This window comes from Opisthocomus hoazin, chromosome 12 (genome assembly GCF_030867145.1).
Source record: "Opisthocomus hoazin isolate bOpiHoa1 chromosome 12, bOpiHoa1.hap1, whole genome shotgun sequence".
Classification (NCBI taxonomy): Eukaryota; Metazoa; Chordata; class Aves; order Opisthocomiformes; family Opisthocomidae; genus Opisthocomus; species Opisthocomus hoazin.
In genome coordinates, this window is record NC_134425.1 from 21105386 (window position 1) to 21129675 (window position 24290).

Below are 24290 nucleotides of genomic sequence, written 5' to 3' on the forward strand. Positions count from 1 at the left end.
GAAGCTGCTGTGCACTGCAAGATCAGTGACTTTCTATCTGAGAATTTTGGTCTTGTTTGATAGTTCAGCCTTTGTGCCCTGCAGATCCATTTTAAATTGTCTGAAGCAGGAATAAATCTATTACAATGACCACTTTTTTTTTTTTTTTAATGATACAAGATGGGTCTGTGAAGAGATGTTAAAAAGTAAAAAGGAAAGGCAGAAGTTGTAAGGAAAACCTGTTCATTGGACAAACCTGCAATGCAGTAAATAATAACCCCAGAAGTGAAAGACAGCCTGTTCTAGAAAAAAGACAGTGGAAAAGACTTCCCCCTGCCCCCTTTTTCTTGTTTCTTTTCTGTGGGTCTAGGGGAGAAAAGGTCCTTTATTCTTTAGTAACTTTTCTGATTTTAAATATGTGCTTGTCTGGTCATAAGGACCAAGGTCATTCCTACTGCTCAGGGCCTAGGCTTTGTGCTGGTGTTGGTGGGAGCTTCTCTCCTCTCTCCTTTTCCTCCCTCCCTCTATCTCTCCTTTTCTTTTTCTCCTGAGGTGCAGATGGCCACATTTGCAGGTTAACTGGAACAGCTGGAGGCACATTATTAGCTTCCTGCTGCTAACTCATATTTGCTTAGATTTTTTTTTTTTTTGAACAGCAACATAATTTACAAGTAGTAGGCTAGTGACAAAGCTGACATGTTCTAAATCCGCATCTGATTTATATAATGCTGTTGCTTCTCAGTGAATGAAGTCATAATTATTGCTTTGTACCATTAAATAGCATAAATATATAAACTGTTATACAAATTGCAGCAAATGTTTCCTCTGGGGAGCTCTAGACAAAATTTTAATGTAGTGCATTTGTCTGTGGTGGCAGTTTCTATGGAATATAATAATGTTGATAAATTTTACTGTAGCAAGTGACACTTTATAACATTAATCCTGGTGGTAAAAATCTGATGAATACTACAGCTGTACTGGTGGGTGCAAGAAGAATGAGAGCTTTTGACACCACGTGGATTGAATTTAGCAGTGCTTTAAGGCTTCAGAGCATGAGGATGGTGCAGGGGTGGCAGATCCTTCACTGGAAGGGAAGAGGAGTCGGGCAGGCACTGGACGGCGAGGCACCGGGGAGCTTGACTTGATGATGGTGATAATTAATTCTTTTAAAAATCTTTATTGATTAATACATCCTTTGCTTGGAAAAGCAGAAGGAAACCAAATGGTGCGATGAAAATATTTTAAATCCTCATCGGTTATTTAAACGCTGCACATGTGAGTGAAGAACCTGTAACAACTAGAGATGCGGCATCTGGGCTCAGATATTGTTTCGGATGTCAGACATGCGAGCACACGGCCCGCTCACCGTGCCTGCCCAAGCCGGCTGCGGGCGAAGCTCCCCGCTGCCGAGCTGCGCTGCCGCACGGCCCGGGAACGAGCCAGGGCATAGGGGCAGCTCCACGCGTGCTAAAGGGCAACGCAGCAGCAGAGTAAAGGAACTTGCAACACAAGGACTGCGAGTAGTTCTTCCTCAGGCTTCACTTGTGTGTAGCAGGAATGGGGTGATACAGGCAGGTTTTAGCACCTGCTAAAGAACAGCACAAATGATGATGCAGGTTTTGCGTTCCTTTCGAAACTGCTTTTCAAGTCACTTTGCGATCCAGGTCCCAACACCTGGGCTAGGGTTTGCCCATGCTTGCTGTGCAGATGGAGGCTGGTGCAGTGCTCTCAACGATGCTGGGCCCAGCACGGTCCCCACCAGGAAGTCCTGGGATCATCACCACTCATGCCCAAGGTGCTTGGTTTTGGTCATGGCCAAAACCAGCTGATCCGTTCCCCTCCTCAGGGAGACCTGCTGGGTGTGGAGGCAGGGGACAGCCCTGGAGTTAGGCTGGGCTGTGCCCTGCGTGTCCTGCCAGCTGTTTGAGGGTTGGTTTGTTCCGGTTTTATTCCTGGAAGTAAGGAGTGCTCAAGGTGGGCTGTCCAGGGACGGTGGGCACAGTTGCACTGCCTAGCCAGGCGTATGCGCAGGCTGTACCAGCTTATGCACTTCCCCGTGTTGCTGCAGAAGGATGGTGCAGGCAGGTGAGGGGACGGGATCGCCCTGGGCCAGGGCAGTGGGCAGGGGCCAGCTCCAAGCCACCGCCGGCAGACCTACTTCCATGGGAGAGCTGCAGCCCACCCGCACGAGGCTGTCCTGGCTGCTCCTCCCTCCTGTACAAGGTGGCTGGCACAAAGTGCAGGTGTTTGTGTACCTTGTGTACGTGGACCAAAGCAAGCATACTGCTGCCCAGCGTACAGGCTCTAGCCAAAGGCAGGAGGGAGAGATGTGGGAGGACACGAGAAAAGTTGTATGCGGTTTGTGCACAAGTTGTGTTTCTGAAACAGGAATGGTATTTCAGGTACTCAGTTGTCTGTATATTAATTATCCACATGATTTCACTGTTAAACAAAACTGATGAGATGCTTCAGCTGTCATGTGACCTTGATGGCTGCCAAGCACAGGTGAATCCCTTCCATCTACATTAGATGCAGCACAGAAAATAATTCAATACCTGAAACTATGTTATTCTTCAAGGCAGCAATTTCTGGTAGAGACGGTCTCAGCAGAAGTATGTGGTAGAAAATCTTGATGCAATAGACATTTTTCCTCCTCTGTGATTTGTCTTAAAACTAACAACTGCTTCTCACTCGATCACAAATCATGGTGACGCATGAGAAAGGTCCTTGTGTTTTGTTAACTTGTGGTCGTAACTTACTCGCCTGTACTTATTACTTAGTGCTCTCACTGAACTTCCAAACTGTTCTCATGTATTTACTGGAAAAGAATAGCAGAAATGTTCCTGCTTCACAATTAATTTGTTAAGGAGCTCATTTTGTCCATAGAAGCTTTCGAAGATAAATTGATAACTCAAAGGAGAATCCTGAACATCGCTGTACTTGGGACACTTCTGGTAAAATTGAAGAGCAATGCACTTTATCTTCTGTCATTTAGACTGCGGCAACCTTTCCCCACCTGAAAGTGCATTTCTCCGTTTTATTCATGGTGTGACTTCTTTCCTTTTCAAATTCACGTTTCTGTTACAACAGCTTCACAAATGGAGCTACAGTGTTCAAATTGCAACCCTGCAGCCACAAGAAAAAGCCCAATGACTTCAGGCTCGACAGCGTTCAGGTGTAAGCCACACACCACGATGTCTTGTCTGCACTTTCCTTGCGTAACCCTGACATGTCCTGTATGGGTTTTCCTTTGGCTGTTTGTTTCCTGCATCATTAGCATTTCACATGCCCATGATAATTTTCTTCCTCTCTGATAAACCGTAATTTTTTTCCTGCCACCCTTTTAAGCACAAAGTTTATCGAGTGGTTCAGGATTAATCTGCTGTTCTCTCTCCAGGCTGAAGTGCTGATGTTTAAACGATTTCTAAGAAATCCTCCCGCTCAGACGCTGTGCCTCCCTACCCCTCCGCACCGCCTGGGGCTGAGCAGCCCCCCTCGCCTGGTGGCACGTGCGGTGCCAGTCTTTGAGCTCAGCCCCAGAGACACATGGGCACATGCTATAAACCTTGTTACTGGTTTATGCATTTGAAGTTCAGGACACCAGCATCGCTTTTAAAATGCAGGGGTGCCCGAGAGAGCTGAACCTCGCAGCTGTGGTGATGGAGGCATTGCGTTACGGTTAGCAGTGGGATGCCTGTGGCAAAGGTAGGTTTGCGTGGGAGTGGTATGGAAGTTCAGGGAATGGCAGTGGATGGCATCGTGCCAGGAGAGCCTCCCTCCACCTTCCTTTGCCTGGGCTTCCCCCATCAGACCTCTTGCCCGCACAGCACAGCAGCATCTCCGGGACGCTCCATCCATGGGCCTTCCCTTCGCCCCAGCTGCTCGCCAGAGCGGTGAGTGAGGGAGCGGAGCTCCACGACTGGTGGTCTCTGTCCCTTTGGAGGATCACAGAAGGTGCTGCGGGAGTGCCACGTGGCAACAACTTTGGAGACCTGAGTTTTATTTTCCAGGATTAGCAGATTTTGAAAGCATACCACTTGTCAACTTTGCACTTTTTTAGTAAATTCCTGTACAATGCTTTATTGCTGGTGCACTAGTTAAAAGATAACAATATTATTCTCGTGGCTGCCATAAAAATTTCTAGAAATAAAAGCATCTTGTAATGTACTCTGGAAATGTGAATCCCAAGCTGTAAGGTATGGATGCTGGTAATGATTAATCGGCTCAGCTCAATACATACCTGAATCACGTTTAATAATAGCAGGGGCTGTGCGAATTCAGGCAGCCTTTGTTGATGTATTCTGCAATCCTGCAGTGATTCCTGGCATCCTGCAGAGACCACCAGGCCAGCGCCAGCACTAGGTAGGTTACAGAAACCGCCTCAAAACCTTGTGAGAAGCTGCTGTGGTCTCCCACAACGGGAGCCGGGTGAGCAACCACAAGCTTGCGCCGTCGCTCCTGAGTTCACAGCCTCCCCCTCCGGCAGCGCCAGCGGAGGACGGGGCTGTGGGTAGGCCTGCCTGTGTTTATTTGCGTCAACATCTTAGCGCAATTACAAAGCTGATGTGTGTCCAGCCAGCCTGGTCCATGGCAGCATTTTGTTTGCCTTTAAAGGATGGTGAAGATGCGTTTGATGTCTGTGCGTGAAGCAACAGGGCCATCTAGAATAAAAGCCTTCGTTATGTTTACTGCTGCAAAGTCACTCTGCATTTGCACATCTACTCCAAGCACTTAATGCTTGAATGTGGTGTGTGATTTTTCACCTACTGTAAATAGATCATCTCTACAGACCACAATAAAATGTTTGTGTAATGCTTAACTGTACATTAAGTAAAAACCTGCATTAGAATATCCCCGTATTCTCTCTATCGGGTAAATAGGAACATAAAGGCAAGTATCCCCACCACTCCCATTACTGCGCACAGCACTTAGTTACATTAGAAAAATGAGGCATTGTTCTGCCAACTTTTGTTTCCCTCCATTTGTGTTACTTACCACTTATGAATCCAGCATGCCGACCTATGAAGCAATTACTTCTGAAATCCAGCTATCATGGCACACTTAGGTACCTCGGCACGGCTACTGCCAGGAGTCGCTGGCTAGCACCGGTCTCCTGTGCTCACAACTAGAGCGTTATTGGTTTGAGCTGGTGTGTAACTAATAGCATTTGGAAAGTGTAGGTGTTACGCTGTCCGCTGAAGCATGACTTGTATTGCATTAAAGCATTACGGTGTTTTTAAACAGGCTAAAAGGAGTTTTCAGCTGTGGTGAGTATTGGGCTGTTGCACCGGCAGCGTGTTTGGGTGGTAGTAGGGGCCTGTATCGTATTGACACCTCGCCCGCGCCTTTGCGGACCAGCTGAAGCAGCTGATGTGTTTTGCAGTTCATGCAGCTGTTTGGGACCTTTTCAGACGGAGATATATCTTTTTGTATGCGTTTACTCTGCTGTCCTGTGCATTGCTCCAGGAGGCAGGCATGTCTTCTCTTCTTCTTAAGACTGAGCACTCGGACTGCAGCTTCAGTGCTGCGTCAATGTGCACAGCTGGACACACTGCCCTCAATGTGCACAGCTGGACACACTCCCCTCGCCGCCCTCCAGGCAGCTCAAGGGCAGGAGGCACCTCCAGCTACTACAGTTCAGCTCCAGATCAGGGCAGCTACTTTACAGGGGGGTTTGGGGTCAGGAACTGAGGTTCAAAATTGGCTCTGCTCCTACGAAGAAATCAATATTTAGCCATAAAACCAAGAGGGGTATGGTTGGGAATCCCAGCCTGAACAAGAGAGTTTCAGTATTGTCATAGAAGATAAAACAAGAGGAAAACATTTTTGAATTTACTCTTTGTGAATTGAGGCCTTTTATGATTCATCAGTAAGTAAATATAAGCTAAGGGAGTGATTTGTTTCTAACAAGCTTATAAAATACTAGAGTCATTTGTGAGTTTATTGGAGTGCTGATTATAAACATTCCCTTATGCACACTCCTTTGTGTCAAATTAACATTCAAAATACAAATATTGTATCTTTGAATATTTCTGTAATCACTTCCCAAGTATTCAAGATCTTTGATGAGAGATGTTTGACAGCGTCACATGAAAACTAGCCAAGCCCTCTGTCACAGTTTCGGACATATTTTTCATTTATTTGGCATTTGCTTTGCTCATGCTGCTTCTTTGATTTGCCTGCGCCACGCTCCAACATTTCGGGTTTTGATAAAATGCATAACTGACGCCCATCTAGCTGCAAAGCTTCAGCTGTGGTGCGTGCGGTGCTGCCCGCGCGCGGCTGCCTGGCTGTGCCCCGGAGCTGGCGGTGCCGCTGTGCGATGGAGGAGCAGCCGGTCACGCCGGGGCAGGGTGGCCTCGGCACGGCTCCCGCAGCCTGCTGGGGCAGTTGGGGCACGTGCACGGGTGGCACCGCGGGCATCCCGGGCCTCCCAGAGCGCTCCCCGAGGAGCTGGACTTTGTGGCCTCCCGAGCCTCAGCTGTGGTTAGAAAGGGAGCCCTGCTCTCGCACTTTGTCTTGTGCGCTGGTGCCTTTGCTGTTGGTAATCGTAAGGAATGGAAATGTAAAGAATAGACGCGGTCTGCCGCCACGTCCCTTAGATGGCAGGCCATGTTCCCAAAGGATGCGCTGCGTGCGGCAGGCGGCCCGAGGCCAGGGCTCTGGGCGTGCTGTTGGCTGGGACGGGGAGCCGGCTACGGGGGCTTTGGGCGACAGGCCTTTGCTGGGCTGCTTGCTGCCCCTACGGCTACAGAAGTGCCATGTCACCCCCTCCATGCCGGTACAGCAGGTGTATTCATGGTTTAATTGGATTGACCTTTTATTTTTATTTTACGATTTCGTTTTGCCCCCTTCCCACAAAAATGGTTCCTGTATTGTCATTGTCAGTACCCAAATTCCTTCCCTTTCCTGTCACTGTGTAACTTGTTTTTACCAAGCAGAGGAAAACCCTGCAAGGGTGGGTCTTAGGCTAACGTTATTATCGTGGCTGCCATTTAAAAAGTCAATTTTTGCCTACAGGCAAAGTATTGTTATCAGAGTTTGTACCTATTTTGCATATATACGATTGTATCTTCTCTGCCCCTCTGGGGTGACAGGAGCAAATGCCGACTTCTTAATGCTGATTGTTGAATCCAAGCTTAATATAAGAGCTCACAAGAAAAATGAAGAATAAAATGGTGGGTAGCAGGTCTCTGACAAACCTTTATTGTTTCCTCCTTTTTGGTTCAGACAGGGGACTCCATGACAGCTTGATTTAGGATCCTATTTCATTTGAGGGAGCAGCAGAAAAGCAGCTTGATTTTTCCTCTCATTTTTCACTCTTCCTCAGGAACTTTTGCAGGGCTGTGGAATATGCTCCTTCTCATCTGGGCTTATTAGGTGGCTACCCCTAAATCTATTTCAAATTCAGTGAACGCACATCAGGCCCTTCTCTCCAATAATCCTGTTGCACCTTTGCACCTTCCCCAGTCACCTTGGCCACTTCTGTGTGGCTCCAGCCCGTTCCTGCATGCCCCATCCTGCTTGGCCCTGCCTGCCCTCTGTGGCTGGGAACTTCTAAGCACTTCTTTGTGGCCAGGAGCTTAGGGCTTGGCGTTTTTTTTTCCTTAAAACATAACTTGTGGGAATGAGTGGAGTTGTAGAGAGGCCAGGAAACCTGTGCGATACCATGAGCCTGAGGTCTGGGTGAGTTTAAGCGAAACTAGCTGTATAGGAGTCCCACTGTTAAAGAGGTGTCGATCCTCCTGGATGTCGTTGTGTTTTGATACGGTGGCATGCTCACGCTTTCCTGCAGCTGGAAGAGGGCTTTTTTGGCACCATCGTAGGATCAGCGTTTCCAGATCTCTTTATTTGAGCAAAGATACAGACTTGCCTTATATCTTAGAGTAAGCATTCTGTCACAGCCCACAAATGTTCTTTGGAATCTATCTACGAAATAAGAGTTTGCACATGGCTTGCCTTAATGGATTAAAAAGCTAATGACATATAACATGAAGAAAACGTGTTTCTAAGAAATAAGTAAAACCAAGCTAGCCATCTTGTGCACTGACAGTGTGTCTGCCAACAGCCATATGCCTGATTGAGCTACTCAGGTGATAAAATAGAAAGGGATTTGTTTACAAAGGCAAAAGGCAAAGTACTGTGAGTTTAGGAGCCTGGAATAAGGTTTCTGCCCGTGTTGCCAACCCGCTGCTGCCCCGCAGGGCTGTGCAGGATGCCTGCGCTGGCCCTCTGCGGAGAGCTCAGAGCAACTGTTCTGTTGCTGCCTGTCCAGATCCCTGTGCGGGAGAAATCCAGTGCTAGGTCGGATGTGAAGGGCACAAGCCGGCTGGCCCATGTGCAGCACAAAGAACAAGTGTAAAGGTGATATTAGTTTGATATTAGGTTTTGTGTATTGTAATCAATGTTCGTATGTTAGAGAAGAGCTACCGAGAGCACTTTACAGTCTGTGTTATGCAGAGTCATTGCTTGGCAGTGAGATCTCTTCGAAAAGGTCGCTGGGTTACAGCTTTTGTTCATGTTCGAGATGAAGCTGCTACAGGGTCTGATTTCCACCTGGACTGCAGAGTGTTAATCGAGCAAATCCCATCAACATCAATGGGAGATGCTCAGTACGTTCACTTGTGCATATTCCCACAGTACAAGAATATATGTCTGCATAATGCAGAGCTGCTTAAGATATTTTCTTGTTTTCATGCAGATTCTTCTTTTTGACTGCCTTAAGGAATATCATGCATTACTGCACCTTAGGATTCCTGACTTAAAATATGTCTGATAGGGGTTTTTCATTCTTTTGGGCATATTTGCACTTAACGAGCTTTGAGAGATATTCATGCCCAGCAAAATCAGTTGCCTATCTTAGCCCGCCAGACCTTATTTAGTCGCCCTTGGTTCCCGCTGTTGGCAATGGTGTCTCATTTCGTCAGCTCCGATGACTGGTTTGTGTCCCCGAGCTCCCGGTCTGGTCCCTGGGGAGCGGAAGCGCGGGAGGTGCCTCGGGCCGGGGCTGGGGACAGGACCCTCTCCAGGGCTGGGCTGTGTGTGCAGCCCTCCTGTGAACAAGTCAGCTCCGGTGCAGTTGTGCTAAATGATCATGTCAGGATAGCTGGGTAACTATCGTGGGGGTTTTTTTTCCAAGAAAAAGCTGAGAGATGTTTCAATTTTTTTTTTTTTTTTTTTTTTGCTTGTCTTGCATGTATTTTTAAAGAAGAATTTTAGAATTTTGGTCCATAAGCTGATAACAATGCTATAAGAGATTGCTTTTCAACCAGAGGCTTTTCACTAACAGTACTGTTTCTTAATAAGAGAAGAAGGTGAATTCATATTTAAAAGAAATTTTTTTAATCCGGTTAAGTGTGTGCAAACTGCCCCAATGTTACATGAGTGCAGCCTTTGGCCGATCTCCAAGCCGTTTGGTGATCAGAAATAATGCTCATGGTTCGTTTTCACTTGCGCTTATAGCTTTATGCCCACTGCATCATTTCCCAGATATCTGTACTAATATAAACTTTAATTTGACTGTAGCTGACACTGCTGTAGGTTTACATTACTGGATAGGAATTCCTATGTTTATGCAGAATTTGCAATGTCAGAATAAGGCCCCTCGCACCAGTTCACCTGTCCTCACTCAAGAGGCATTGCACCAGTGCAAGGCTAACTGAATTTTAATTTGTTGATGCAAGTAAAACTCTACACCCACCCCCCTCAGTTTGACATTTTTCATACTTTGATGCTCGAAAGAAACTTCAGTGTTTCTCAGTTAAATTGTAAATTCAGAAATGTTTTCATTTTGTTGTGTTCTGGTTTTGTCTCTCCTTTTACCATCTTTTCTGCTTCCCTGATGCCATCATGGAAGTGGTTTACGGCTTTCTCCTACTCTGTGCATCGCTGAGTGTAGTTGACAACAACTGGCTTGTAGCCTGTCTGTCATGTTAATTATATACTATTAGAGACCATTAATCTGATGATTATTTACATGATAGATTTATAGTCTATCATGTCACTGTACTTGGGAAACTGTAATCTGAAGATCAGTGACAAACACCAGCGGGAGTTTGTGTGTTTAAAAAAATACCGTGTGCTATCCCGAGTGTGCCTGGCTGGCGCTGGGGCTGGCAGCGGGGGCTGAATGCTGCCCTGACGTGGCTCCCCACCCCAGGAGCCTGCCTTTGGGCAGAGGAGAACGCACCCAGCGGTTGGCTTCTCAGCAGTAGCTGTGGCATGCAGCTGCCACCCGCTGCGCAAGTGCCCGGGCAGGGGAGGGGGCTGCCCGTAGGAGGGAAGGCTTTGCCTTTGGCAGCTCTCGCTCGAGTCCCGGCAGCTCCAGGGGCCTGCGTGCAAGCACGGTCGATGCGCTGTGGGGCTGCAGGAGGTCTGGGTGGGATGTGGTGGGGAGAGGGCACCGTGCGGCTCTGGTGGCCCTGGTCCTGAGGCTGGGGAAGGTGCCAGGCCTGTTAAACGAGTAAAAAGGCCTTTACACCCATTTAAACTCTGTTTAAAGCTTTGCATGTTTTAAAAGCACTTGGCATATTCCAGTGGGATGTTTAATAACAGTATAATGATGTTTTAATTTTAATTTTTAATTTCACAAGAAGAATAGATGCCAAGTAGGTACTAGTTATTGCTGTTGGTCTGTATTGAGCTCTGCGATGTGATATTGTCAACAGGATCAGAGGATGGACATATTCCCATGTGTAGCAATGAAGGGAGCTGCTTCCAGGGAAGAGAAGAGAGTGGAGAAGAGACCAGGAGTAATAAAGGATACTTAGGCTTAAGTGACACGATGGCATGAGGAAGGCTAGTGCAGGGAACGGGCTGTGTGGCCATGGGCCTGGATTCAGGGCTGTGTTACGTCAGTTCTACCAGGTATCAACAATAAACTTGAAACAATACAGCTGCAAACGTCTCAGAACATTGAAATACAAGACTAGGGTTGAGTTGTGTGGGAATGTGGTGTTTTTATTAACCTCTAGCCATTATTAAGGCTTCATTAGTGTTATCCAGACTTGTTCTCTCTGTGTGTGTATGGGCTTGCACACTCAAAGGCAGCACGTGTTTATTTTCCTGTCCGGGTTTTGCATTTCCATGGAAGCCACTGGAGTTACTCCTTAACGAACTATTGTGAAGGAACAGCCTTCAGTCCACAAGAAGTTTTAATACAGGCTATTAAAAAAAGGCATCTTCGAGAAAGGCTGATAGAGTGTGAAGTTACTGTGCTAAAGTGTAGTGCATTTCTATAAATTATCTTTATGCAGTTTCCCAGATTAATATCTAAATCTAAAATAAAGCTCTGCAGGCGGGGTCCCTCTGGCGCTCTGCAGTCAGCAGATAGATGATGCACAACTCCGTGAACTCCTTTGAACTTTCAGATTTTATTTTTCTTGTAAACTGAAAATTAAGCTGCTGAAGGCAGGCTTGGCAGACCCATCGCGTGTGTCTGAGGTTGAGCCTTCCCCTCAGGAAAGCGGTGTGATGGGGAGCGGGCAGCCTGCGGCCGGGAGGGAGGCAGGGGCTCTGGAGCAGCACCGGAACCGCCATCGCAGTTGGTAGGAAACTCCCTGCAAGCTCATCCCCGGTCCCTCTGGGACCGTGCTTCTTTTTAATGGTCATTTTAATGTGGCAGTGTACTGACATGTACTGGAGGCAGTGAACTTACAAGCTACCTTATAAATAATTTGGTATCTAATTCTGCATATTTTGAGCTTGAGGCCCTCTGAGATGAGGAAAAGAGTTTAAAGCCCGTTGTGTGGTCAGGCTAATTTCGCCTGTAAAAGAATACCTTTTTGAGGCCACAGAAGCGTACAACTACATCACAAGAAGCCTTGGAGTTTGTTACCAGGAATCCATAGGCGCTTCCCCTGGAACCTATGTTTGCCCGCAGCTCCTGCGGCTTCTGTCTCCTAATATCTTCCCTGATTTCCAAAATTCCGTTCCCTGGGAGAGCTTCCACAGCCAGAGAACAGCAACAGCCCCTTCGTGCTGTCAGACCATTGTCTGGGCTGCCCATCCCTTGGAAAAGTATGAAGAACAGAACTGATTTTAATAAGTCTCATCCAAAAGCAAATGTAAGAAAAACCAACAAAAATACAGAGAGTTCCCAACGTGCAAATGCATGTTGGGAACACTCTGTATTTTTGTTAGTTTTCCTTGCGTAGTTTCTAGAAAAATCCAAGTCCCTGTGTTACCATTTTTCATTAATGTGATGTTTCTAACCACAGTGGACAGCTCTCATATCCCTTGAAAACTTATAATAGTAAAATTGTCATAAGGATGAAGCAGGAATGCAAGATTTTATTAAACAATCTTCGGCTCATAAAAGACATCAGTGTTGTGCCATTCTAGATCATATAAATATATTTCAAAGCAGAATCATATTTCAGCAGAGAGATAAAACACAAAAGAATATGAGTAGCAGATACCAACATAAAATATTAAACCATCCAAGAAGGGGTGTAGGTGTATGTTATCCACACGGGCAAGTCAGGGGCTGTGAGCAAGGCAAGATTTTGGCAATGTATCAGCAGAGCCATGAGCACAGATATCCGTGGCCGTTTGTGTGTGTTTTGCGGCGGCGCGGGGGTTTGGCATGGCTTCTCACAGTGCAGAGCCGGGCGTTTCTGCACAGCCGCGTGAAACGCTGCGGGAACATGACGGGTGTCTTTAGTCTGGCTGAGTCGTCAAAGGGAGATATGAGCTCTACCTGGATAAATAAGTATAAATAGTTTTCTTTCTGATATGTGACCAGATTATTTTCCAGTTGATTTCCAGCCAAGGTCCCAAGTGGGCCACAGATCAAAAAAAGATAAGGGTCAGTTACAAGGTTGAGCTCATTCGGCGTTGCCATAGTAACTGACCTCCAGCATCCCTGGGAGGACAGCACCCAGCTCCCCAGGTGACATTTCTGCTGCCACACCATCAATCCGCTGCCTTTCACCGCCCGGGCTGCCTAATCGCCAGGGTGCCACGCCGCAGAGCAGCTCTGCGCCGCTGGTCCACACCAGGGCAGGAGTGTGGGGTCCCCTCACCCCACAGCTGCCCCACTGGTGAGGGAGGGGCTCGGATACATCCTCTGGGATTAATTACAAAAATATAATGGAGCAGTGTGGTCCAAATGGTTTGTATAGCAGGTCAGGGGCTTAGGCAGCAATGGCGATGAAGAAATGTCGTCTGTACAGCAGGCATCATCTTCATCCCACGTGAGCATCTTCAAATTTGCCATCCCCTCTTAGCAGTTGTATTGTGTTCTCAGACCTTGGTTTTATCTCCACCGTTGGATTGCTTTTCATGAAAACCAGTGGTGAAGCGGTGCCAGCCAGGCGAGGGGTCGCAGTGGTTCTCTGCAGGCTTTGTTTTGAAGGGGGGTGTCCATCACTGTCATCCTACCCTGGTCCCAGCCCCCTGCTCCTTCACAGCCACATGAAAAATTCACCGGGGAAGCTCCTGGTTTTCTTATGTTATAAATTTTTCCCTTTGCTTATTTATTTACTGGGAAATGAATTGCATAAACAGAATAGTTTCATGCCGTTTTCATTTTATTTTCCTATGTTCATTCCAATTTCTATTTATTTCTATTATAATTAGAGCACATGGCCCATTTAATTCTACCAGATTTATGATATAATGGACAGGAGAAGGCTCTCTGTGAACACAGTATATTAATGCTTTGTTACACTGAATACAGTATTTCAAAGTTCATTAAGAGTGCAGTTAACTCATGGATGTGTACATCTGAGTACAAGAAAGACATTCCCCTTTATTGCCTTAATTCGCTGCAGTGGAGTAGAAATATACTGGTCTGGGAAGCTATAGTGTGGGATATACATGTTGCTGTCAGGAGCGAGCATCAGATTGTCTTACACAGTCTCTCAAAGTAGGACTATTGCGGTTATTCCATAAGGGAAAATTTTGCTTTATTAAATCAAGTTGAAGAGAGAAGTTTTAACTAACAGTAAAGACAATGCCATCTTGATTTTTGTTGTTCAAATCTCTTATTTGTTATTGGTGTGATAAGGTGTCAGTACATGACAGTGTTAATGCATATTTTTACATTGCCATTAATATAGTTATAATTAGAAATGCAGCTGATACAGTACATGGGTTTAATACAGCATTATTAATTATACTGCATCCTCGCCAGGAGGCTGCTAGTGTCGGTTTTCTTAGAGGCTTGGAGACTCATTGTAATATGTATTAAATGCACATTGCTGCAGCAGAAATAGCTTTATGGAGAAGCATATTCCCACTCTAAAATGGGCAGAACGACAGTGTGCTACTAAGCACCCTATCAACGTATTTAAAACTACCCTGCAAACGCACCCCAACTTGGGAACAATGAGCGACGTGCTTCGCCACCGCGGTTCAGCTGGGTCTGGGCAACCTGCTCATCCTCGCTAACAGGCAGTAAATTATGTACCTCCAAATTTATACAAATGCCTGCCTTTGACATCAGTGGGCACCACCCAGGTTTCACCTTCAGGATTCAGATAATCAGCTCTCATTCCTACCGGCTTCCCTCAAGACCGGTATGGAAATAAGTATGTGTCTGCCAGGGATCAAATGCTTTTGGAGACAAAAGTAGGTACTGAAAACATTACAGGATACTATCATCTCCCCATGATACTTTTACACAAAGCGCTCTGTTCCTCTTTTGGCCTGACATAGTTTCAGCCTGACAGAATCCAGCAGGCCTGCTTGTTTTAAACAAGAGCACATCCTATTATTTTTTTGAGAAATGAAGTGTAAAATTAATGCTTATTATTTTGAGCTCAGGAAAAAAAAAAAGGCAAGGAACCCAAGATTATCGTTTGCTGTGCATTGCTCGTTTAGTCCTGTAATCAACTGATCCCCACACAGATACACTTATGGAGAAGATCTAGCACAGCAAGCTGTAAAAATCTGCATTTTATTTTACAAATGAGAGGGGCTGCAAAATTCACTTGGGTTATGTAGGTCTCTCATAGATGCTTGTCATGTTTTAAAAAAAAAAGGGGGGGGAATAAAAATGAGGGAAATTGTGATGTTTTCTGTTGCTAACGCCCAGCGCCACGCATTTGACTGAAGCGTTGGCTGTCACACCGCATTGTCAAAAAGCCGCCTTGCATGTGCCTATATGATCTTATATAATTCAGGGAAGTTATTCTCCAAAGGTGACTGAGTATCCCTATACATGCGCCGTGTTTCTGTGTAAAATAATATGCTGTAAAATGCCATAGAGGAGAGAGTGATTATAGCAGCAATTCTATCTATATCTTTGGGCATTTTCATATTTTGAATACACATGCATGAAAAGAGAAACGTTTGTCATGCTAACCATGGTACTTTTTCCCCCCTTTTTTCTTCCTGGATGGTTTTATAGACACAAGAAATACATAATGGACTCCTGTGGGAGTGGAATAAAAACCCCCACCGGTGAGGAGAAGGCCTTATAATTCAGAAGTGGATTTGCAAATCAAAAGGTCTTGCCTCGAGTGGGATAAATTTCCAGATCTGCAGGAACCCATTATGTTTTATTATTTTTCATTCGAGTTTTAGTTTGTTTGTTATGGGTTTAACTATTTAAAATACTGTAGGGATCAGCTAAGAAAATACACAATCTCTGTTACCTAATTAAATATACCAAGCTTGTAAGAATATACTTCAATTGAAATGCTCAGCGTTGTTGTTGTTTTTTTTTATTTTACTGAAATTATAGGTATTTAGGCTGCAAAAGGAGCAGTCGTCTAACCAGCAGTATGTGTCTGTCCATATTTATGAACACATGTGCTCACACAGGACCATAGACTGTACATGAATCACTGTTTTCCAAATACCCAGTATGTGGAGGGTAGAAAATTAATGTCAAACATGATTTCTCTGATTTACTCATAGAAGGAATTTGTTCCATTCCCCCAGTACTTGCTTTGTCCTCCCCCGGTTTACTGCAGCGTTCGGCTGCTGTACGCAGCTGTGTGGCTGGGCACGCTCAGGATGCTCAGCACGAGGCACGTATCCCGTCCCCATCTTCCCTCCCCTCCGGAGCAGGTTGCAAAGATCGCACAAAGCCCAAACTTTTCAGGCAAGGCTCTGATGCAAGAAGCCAGCCTTTACGCTACAGCGAGGAGAGAGGGTCAGGTTTTGAAAACCATCCTTCAGAGAGGGTGATGTGCCCATCTGTGGCGGCTGCCCACACAGAGAATTGCAAACCTCTTTGCGTCATAGAAATATCTCAGTCCCCCGCTATGGCTGCCCAGGGACTTTGTGGAGCTGCTGCCGTGAAGCCACAGCCCTTTCATCTTTCTATTCCAGACTCTTTCCTCCCTCTCCTTTCCTCTTTTTACCTCCTTCTCCACCCGCACGTTTACTTTTCCCCCTTCCCCACCGCAGCTCCGGTGCTGGCGCTCGCCGTCAGCACCCTGCTCTTTCCCCACGTGCCGCCACTGTGCCGACACCGCACCCATCACCACATGGGTGGCCAGAGCCCCCCGCCTCGCCTCCAGGCAGCACGGGCAGCTCACCACCAGCACATGCTGCTGCACGAGGTCCTGCGTGGAGAGATTTTTTTTAGATTATTGTTATTTTTCCCACTGCAGGGAGGCCCCTTCAAGGCCCGCATGCTCTGGGCATCGCCTCCAGCTGCAGACATGCCCCGGCGCAAACATGCGAGAGCCACCATGCGCCGGGGCACTGGCTGTGCCCATGGTCCCGCACACAGAGCCCCGCCACTTGTCTGGCACCTAACTCCCTGCTTTGATAAAGGGCTTTGGATCCTGAGAGTACCAAAGGCCTTATAGAAAACAATCATTTTCCTCTGTTTAGCCCCTTTAAAGATATAAAGAGCTAATTTAAAGCAATTGTAAGTAAAGACCATGCTTCTGAAGGCTCACGTTATTCACAGGATCCAAATGCATTTAGCAAGAGATCAGTTCATGGTATAACGTAGTCATTTCTTAGCTATCTTGAAACTCAAAGTTAAGTTGGTGATATTTGAAGATACAAAAATAAAGCTGAGTGTACATCAAAAGACAGAGTCGTTTAGTTTTTAAAATATGTTTTCATGAGAAGTTTGTGTGCTGCCACAGTGAAAGACAGACACATTTTCAGGAAGTATTTACAAAAACTATCCACAATTTTTTTAAACTTTAGGTGTTTTCTGATTTATTTAAACTGTACATTATGTTGTGTGAATTTCTACAACTCCCTCCCTTCAAGAAAACCAAAGGATTGTTTAATGTATGTGTGAAAATTGCTTTAATATGGCTTCTGTACCTCAAAAAATGGCCCAGCTGCACCTAGAAACACAAACTTCAGTAAACAGAGAAACATGTCATCTTACAAAAGTGGTAGGCTTGAAACAAGAGTAATAATTATTGTTATTTCCCTATGAGTTCAGCTAGAATATAGGGGCATTTGAAATGGGCCCTGTGTATTCAATGCTAAGATATGTGACATGGAAATTACACTTTCAAATAACATTTAAATATCTTCAATGGTCTCTCTTCACCTTGGAAGAAGCCAAGAGATATGAAATTACGGCTGACACTCTGCTCTGGGCACCTGCTATTCTCCCCTAGCTTCTTCCTCTCCTGTATGTTTGCAGTGTGATCCGAGGTGAAGACGGCATTGCAGCCCGCTTTCAGTGTTGTTGGTTGAATTCACGCTGTTAAATTAATTTTAAATGTTGTCTGACTATTCAATAATCAGTACCCGGAGCGGGGATGCTCTCCCTTGGTGGTAGGATGCGAGGTGGAGCAGCGCAGCGTTGTCATGGGCCTGGGAGCAGGCGCAGGGGTCCTGGCGCGTTGATCGCGGCGCTGCTTTCATCGCAGCTGAGAATGACCGCTCCTGAACGCGGCCGGGGCCGCGCGCCCGAACGCCCCGCACACGGCACGGCTCAGCCCGGTCCGCTCTGCTGGTGAGGCCGGAGCTGCGGCAGTGCCTGCGGGTCCTTGGGGTCATGGGCGCCGGCACGGGCGGTTCTCGCCAACTGCTGCATCCCCGACGCTAATCTGCTGTGTCACTAACAAGTTGTATCATTTGAACCTTGCAGAGGAAGGCATCAATCATGAGTGCAAGCTGTGTAACCAGATGTTTGACTCTCCGGCAAAGCTCCTGTGTCACCTGATTGAGCACAGCTTCGAGGGGATGGGAGGCACATTCAAATGCCCTGTTTGTTTTACAGGTAAGACAGGGAGGCCAAGACAAGCCTCAGCGTGCATGGCTTGATCTAGAAATGACACTCAGGGGATTTGTAAAATACTGTATTCCTTTCCTTGGGAAAAAGAAATACTGTGCTTGGAAATGTTAAAAATGTCATCTGTCTGAAACTGGGGCTCGCTCTGAAGAGCAGCACCGTGGCGTTTGGCACCGAGCAGCACTGCCGCATGCGGTGGGCTCTGCATCACCCCTGACAATTCAGAGCCTTTTGAATTAGACCTTGTGGCTCGAAGGTGCGATGTGTTTCCGAGTGCAGGACCTGCAAGGTATGGACCTGCTCCTGCAAGCCCTTTAAAGGCTGGGGAGCTCATAGTCTGCTCATGGTGGTGAGGCTCATGTGAGTAAAGGTATGATAGCACCAAATTGTACAAGTGTCTGCTCCCGCCAGCTGCTCTCGCAGAGGTTTCTTTAAGCCCAGTTTTCTCGTGGTGGCATATTTCTGACTCCTGTCTGAGGTTTTGCTAGCCATTCCTTCTCTCTAGCTCATTTTAAGCTGTCTCATCAGTGCAAACGATCTCGGTGATCTCGCTCTTAAACGTTCTGCAGGCTGCATGTTAAAGGCCGCCTTTTCTACAAAAAGAGTAAAGATCTGCATTCCCACACTGCCTGGGAGAGGAGGCTCACGCAGGCGTGACTGCGGGCCTGCTGTCAGCACAGGGGCATGGCAGCACCTGCCAGCCCTTTGGCTTTGGGAGCAGTAAGGTGAACCCATGCTCCTCCTTACGGTTTGGCCCACAGTTTGAGAACCTGCTTTTTGTGTGAGCTTGGAGTTATTTTATCCTTTCCTGAAACGTGCTGTAAAATAACTCTTTGAGTGCATGTGTTTAATTCTGCCAAAGAAGCTATCTCACATACTGATGATCATTCATGTAAAATGAGATAAAAATTAAATGAGAGATATTTTTAACTAGCTAAAGCCTGCAGTTCAATATGTTTCACTTCCAAGTTTCATCTGATAAAATCAGAATAGTTGTTGATTCAAGATCATAGTGCAGATGCTGTGATATTTGCAATGTTAAATCATAATCTTTTTTTTTATACTGAATGGACAACCCATTTAAAAGGTCTAAAAATTGTAGCAAGCCTGCCCTTTCAGATTCACATGTCTGCCAGAAATGCTGTTCTGGGCCACGTGTCTTCCAGACCAGCCACAAAGGCTTCTCCTGGCCCAGTTGCCCTGCATTAAAAATGCATCCAGTGCACCTGCCGTGGGCCCAGGGCTCCCTGCTGGAGCGGTGACATCCTCTCTTTGGTCTGATCACAGAATCACAGAATCACAGAATGGTAGGGGTTGGAAGGGACCTCTGTGGGTCATCTAGTCCAACCCCCTGCTGAAGCAGGGTCACCCAGAGCAGGCTGCACAGGACCTTGTCCAGGCGGGTCTTGAATATCTCCAGAGAAGGAGACTCCACAACCTCCCTGGGCAGCCTGTGCCAGGGCTCCATCACCCTCAGAGTGAAGAAGTTCTCCCTGATGTTCAGACGGAATGATGATTGAGTTCTTCCAGGTACCCGTGGACAGTGTTATCTTTATGTGAAATATCAAAAAGTCCATACAGGATTTAGAGTCTGTTAGAAGTAAGCTGACTGTCAGCCTGGAGACTCTAAATTGACTACTTGTAAGGAATTCTGCTGAAACGAGCGTATCGGCACTTCTCTGGCAGTTATCCTCGGACTTTTCAGGGTCTTTGCAGTCATAAAAGTGTAGTTTAAGATGGGATGCCTTGTACGAAGCAATCTCAACTAATCGTGCTATGTTGTTTCAGTTTTTGTACAGGCAAACAAACTGCAGCAGCACATCTTTGCAGTCCACGGGCAGGAAGATAAAATTTATGACTGTTCCCAGTGCCCACAGAAGTTCTTCTTTCAAACAGAGCTTCAGGTATGTTTACAACAGGCGTAAAAGCAAAGCTAAAGCTGTTGCTTTCTCTGGGCAGCCGTCACCCTTGTGCAGCATTTAGAAAGGTGCATACCCTCGGCACAGTCTCTTCTGGCCTTAAACCATCTCTCATCTCCTGCTGTCTCCCCGGGTGCTATCAGGAGAAAGGGGTCTCTGAGCATGGCTGGAATAAATAAATAAGACAAGACAGATATCATGATTCTTTATGAGTATTTCTCTTGACAGTAGCATTGCTACGTCCTGACATGTCTACGTCAAACACCTTGTAAATAATTTCTTTTTCTCTATTAATAATTTAGGGACTGATTAACATACAAAGACTAAGCAAATGGTAGCTGCCCCCTCCCCTTCCTCCCCGTTAAGTCAGAAGTAAAGGAATTTTTCCTACAGAGGTATGAAAGCAAAGCGTGGGTGCAGCTCAACACAATGCTTAATTAGAGGCTCCACCAAGGCATTAGCACATTAATAAGCTGCAGGTTCTGCAAACCAGGCGCTACATGCCAGGTTCCCTGGTGGCACCAGGGGCCACAGCCACAGCAGTTTCAGCCCCCGCAAAGCCGGTGCCTGGCCCGCACCCGTTCCTGGGTGCAGCAAGCCTTTCGGAGGGGCCGGCCCTGGCCTGGGCACCTTCTGCAGCCGCTTCCGGGGCCCGGCCCCTGGGGCCGCCTGGGAGCTGTGCCAGTGAGGCTGGCGTTTAAATCACAGGTACCTTTGGTGCTGAACCCATGTAGATGATGAAATCTCCATGGCGTGTGTGCCTGGTACGCCGTGGGGAATGGCCCGCCGGAGTTTGCCCTCCTAAAGGGCTCACCGGGAGGTGCCCACCCTCAGGCATCGCTTACCTGCGTACCACGGCCACCAAAATACTGCTACCGTCCCCTGGCAAATGCGGTCTTTTTATAGAATGGTACCGTATGCCTCATTTAAATCTATTAGCTTTATAAAACATGATTTACTTAAACTTTGGAGGGGTTTTATTTGTCTTGCTGAATTCCCAAGCTGCTGCCTCTTGTGTCGTGCTGTCATGCTGTGGAAGGATGGTTGATCTTTTCACTTTGTTGATTTTATTTTTTTTTCTCCCAGGGGAATCTCCTCTTTCCCTTGTTCTAGCAACCTGATTTGCATAAGTGTACAAAAGTTTTAACTATACCTTGTTAATATTTTAATAAAGTCAGCAGATTTGGGGTTTGTGTGTTCTCACTATGAACGTTTTATGAAGGCAACAGTGGCTTGCAAAGCCGGCTCTGATTTTTCCTCCCATTTTTCCTTTAAAGTGGTGTTTGGTCAAAATGCCAGCGCAATTAAAATGGACGCGCTGGCTTCCTAGGTCACTGCATTAACCTTTAAAATCAGATGGTCAAATAAAGAGAACCTTATTAAATTATAGTCTTAACAGCAGCACGTTTTTTGCAATTAACAATTTTAATTACATAGTGTTTCAATTCTGAAGTGTTGTGCATTGCAAAATTGCTGCAAATAGCAGCTTTAATCAGATGAATTATGATTGTAGTTTTCCAGTTTTTATGCAGTATTTGTGTGCATTTAAAATTTCTGTGCTCATAATAATTACACAAGTAGTTTTGAATGGTGTTGGCTGAATGAAAATTCATACTTAGCTGCACAGTTTTAGTCTTTATTTCAGTGGTGACTCAGAAATGTGTGTTTACTTGATGCCAGGGATTTTACTAGTTTCTGAGCCAGGGAGGGTGCAAAATGTGTGTAAAAATCAGTCAGAAATGCTCAAGACTTTTGAACCGGTCTGCCTTGGCACGACTGTCTCATCAGTTTGTGATGTGTAAGCTGCCTGCTCTAAATTCCTCAACTGTTCGTTATATTTTTGTTGAGTAATGAAGATTTAGTATTATATGAGCGAACCAGTTGTTCAGCTGCTAGTTAGGGTTAAATCTGCACAAACCTGTCAGTCTCTTAACTGTGCAATTGTTCTTATGTGGGCAAATCAGCATCCATCAAGGGGTTCCGCTTGATGAATTTGACTTTTCAGTTCTTATCTTGCTTTCCCACTGGCGTAAAATAACTGGTGTCAAAATCTGAACCTACGCTTTGTTTTACTTCTTTGTATTTTTAAGTGAAACCACTGAAAATTCTTTTTAAAAAATTGAGCATTCAATTCTCAAGCAGAAATTGAGAGTGGAGTGCTTACAGAAAACCAAAAAGAACAAGGAGGGTGGGGAAAATGACAGGCAGCACAGGGAAAAGGTGACTTTTAGAGATGTCATGGAGCGGCGTGAATTAGCCCCACTGATCTGTGAGCATTTCTTTAAGCAGTTAGGGTAAACACCGTGTAAGCCTGGAAGGGCACGTGTGTGCCACGTGATGAGAAGCGTTGCCACTGTAAACGCACTTTTAGTGGCTGGTGCAAATACTGCTTCAGCAGCGTAACGGTCTGCAAGCAATCACACCCTCTCTGCAGTTCCAGACTAGTAGTTGTATTTTAATGTAGGTTTATGCTTTGAAGTTTACACCATCTGATGGAGCTGTAAAACCAAGGCTTAAGAAAGCTCCAATGAACTGAGCTCATTTTATAAATGGTGAAAATTCTGGTGTGAATCTGGAGTGATAAGTCAGTGAGGTTACCTTGATGATATTGCCAGCAGAAAAGAAAACGGGACGTTACTTAACTGCTTACATTATCTCGTTGGAAATAAGGAAAGAAAGCATGGTAAGGTTAAGTATGAAACACAAAGGAAACAGTACGTGTGATAACCCCACGTACCATGAGGGCAGAAGAGGAAAGGCTGGCAGCTCCGCGTTTTTCACATCCTCAGTTTGTAAGATTGACAGCTATGAATATGATGAAAATCTCCTGGAAAAAACTGAATTTATAGCTAACATAGAACACCAAGGTGATGGCATTTCATTCTCCCTGCTGGAACATGCTTACTGAAACAAGAGTAGAGGTGGAGGTTCGGGGGGTTCCTGACGCACAGGGTAGGACCCGTGGCAGGAGCTGCTGGCCACCGCCGGCGTGCCCGCCTCTCACAGGCACACAGGGCATCCAGAGGAGGTGGGACGTGAGCTAGATCTTTGCAACTGAAATTTTCGTCTTTACTATTTAAAACATAGCAGGGAGCCCTGCCAGCACTGAAGATGGGTCAGAAATTATGACACATAATGGGTGCTGAGGGTTGTATTTGTGGTGTGATTCACAGCAGGGAAAGATACCTCCTCAATTGCTCGCATCGAGAATTGCATTAAGCAAATTGTGGCTGAGCAGTGGTTTTCAGAGGAAACTTAAGGAGGATTTTTGTGTGTACTCTTTTGCCACACTGCTTTTTCCAAGGAGCCATCACATAACCAATGAAGTATTTGCATTTAAAGGATTAATTCCTGCTGTTTGCTTGTGTACTGTTAATCATACTGTTTCCTCCTAAATGATTACAATTGATGAAAACTAAGGCAAGGGATATAATAAACAATGCGCAAATAATCCAGATACCAAGGGAGCAGGGTACCTGCCAGGTCTTTCCTAGCACAGGTGTTCAGGTGTTTTATTGCCTGCTATGAATAAAGGGCTTTCTCTTCTCTTCAGATTTGGAGATATGTCAAACCACTAAATTAAGGGAGCTTCACCGGAGGAATTTGCTATCATTTTAAGTGCCCAGTTTCTTTAAACGTACACATATTGAAAGGAGAGTGGCTACTATGGCTTATTGGCTAACACTGTGGTCTGTCTCCCTTCTCATTCTATTTTATGTGAAAAGCTGGCAATTTTCATATATCCATAAACAGGCATGAGCTGCTGCACAGAAATTGCACTCATTATATTAATAATGATTTACCATGAACTTACTCTAGGGGCTTGATTTGGTCCACATCAAAGTCCTTGGGATTCTTTCCGCTGATTACAGCAGATCAAGCCCTAAGCAGGTTTTCTTTTTTTACATCTGCTTTTAATGTCAGCTCAATGTTAGATGTGTCTCCCACAGAGGGCTGCGTCCTGCCCAGGAGAGCAGGGCTTCTCAGCGAGCCACCACATCATCAGACATGGCCTGATGGGGGACGTTAAGGCACTGCTCTGTACCCATAGTGGCTTCCCTGGGAGTGGTGCAGTAAGGAGCAACATCTCCAGCTGCTTGTGCCAGTGGTCCTTGGGGCCGTCTGGGTACAGCAGTGTTCCCTGAAGCACGTGGGGACAACGAGAGCCTCTTGGCCTGTTTGTGACCCACCTGCACCCAGGCGAGGCTACAGGGCTGACTCCA

At 46.0% G+C, this 24290-nt stretch overlaps 1 protein-coding gene across 6 annotated transcripts in view; it reads left to right on the forward strand.

The window, feature by feature from the left end:
- ZNF423 (zinc finger protein 423) overlaps positions 1–24290 on the forward strand; it is a 235714-nt gene that overhangs the window by 193657 nt on the left and 17767 nt on the right. For all 6 annotated transcript variants that reach the window (XM_075434002.1, XM_075434004.1, XM_075434003.1 and 3 more), the window contains 2 exons: positions 18005–18136; positions 19937–20052. In XM_075434002.1, coding sequence (XP_075290117.1) covers positions 18005–18136; positions 19937–20052 — 248 coding nt within the window. The remainder of the gene's footprint in view (positions 1–18004; positions 18137–19936; positions 20053–24290) is intronic.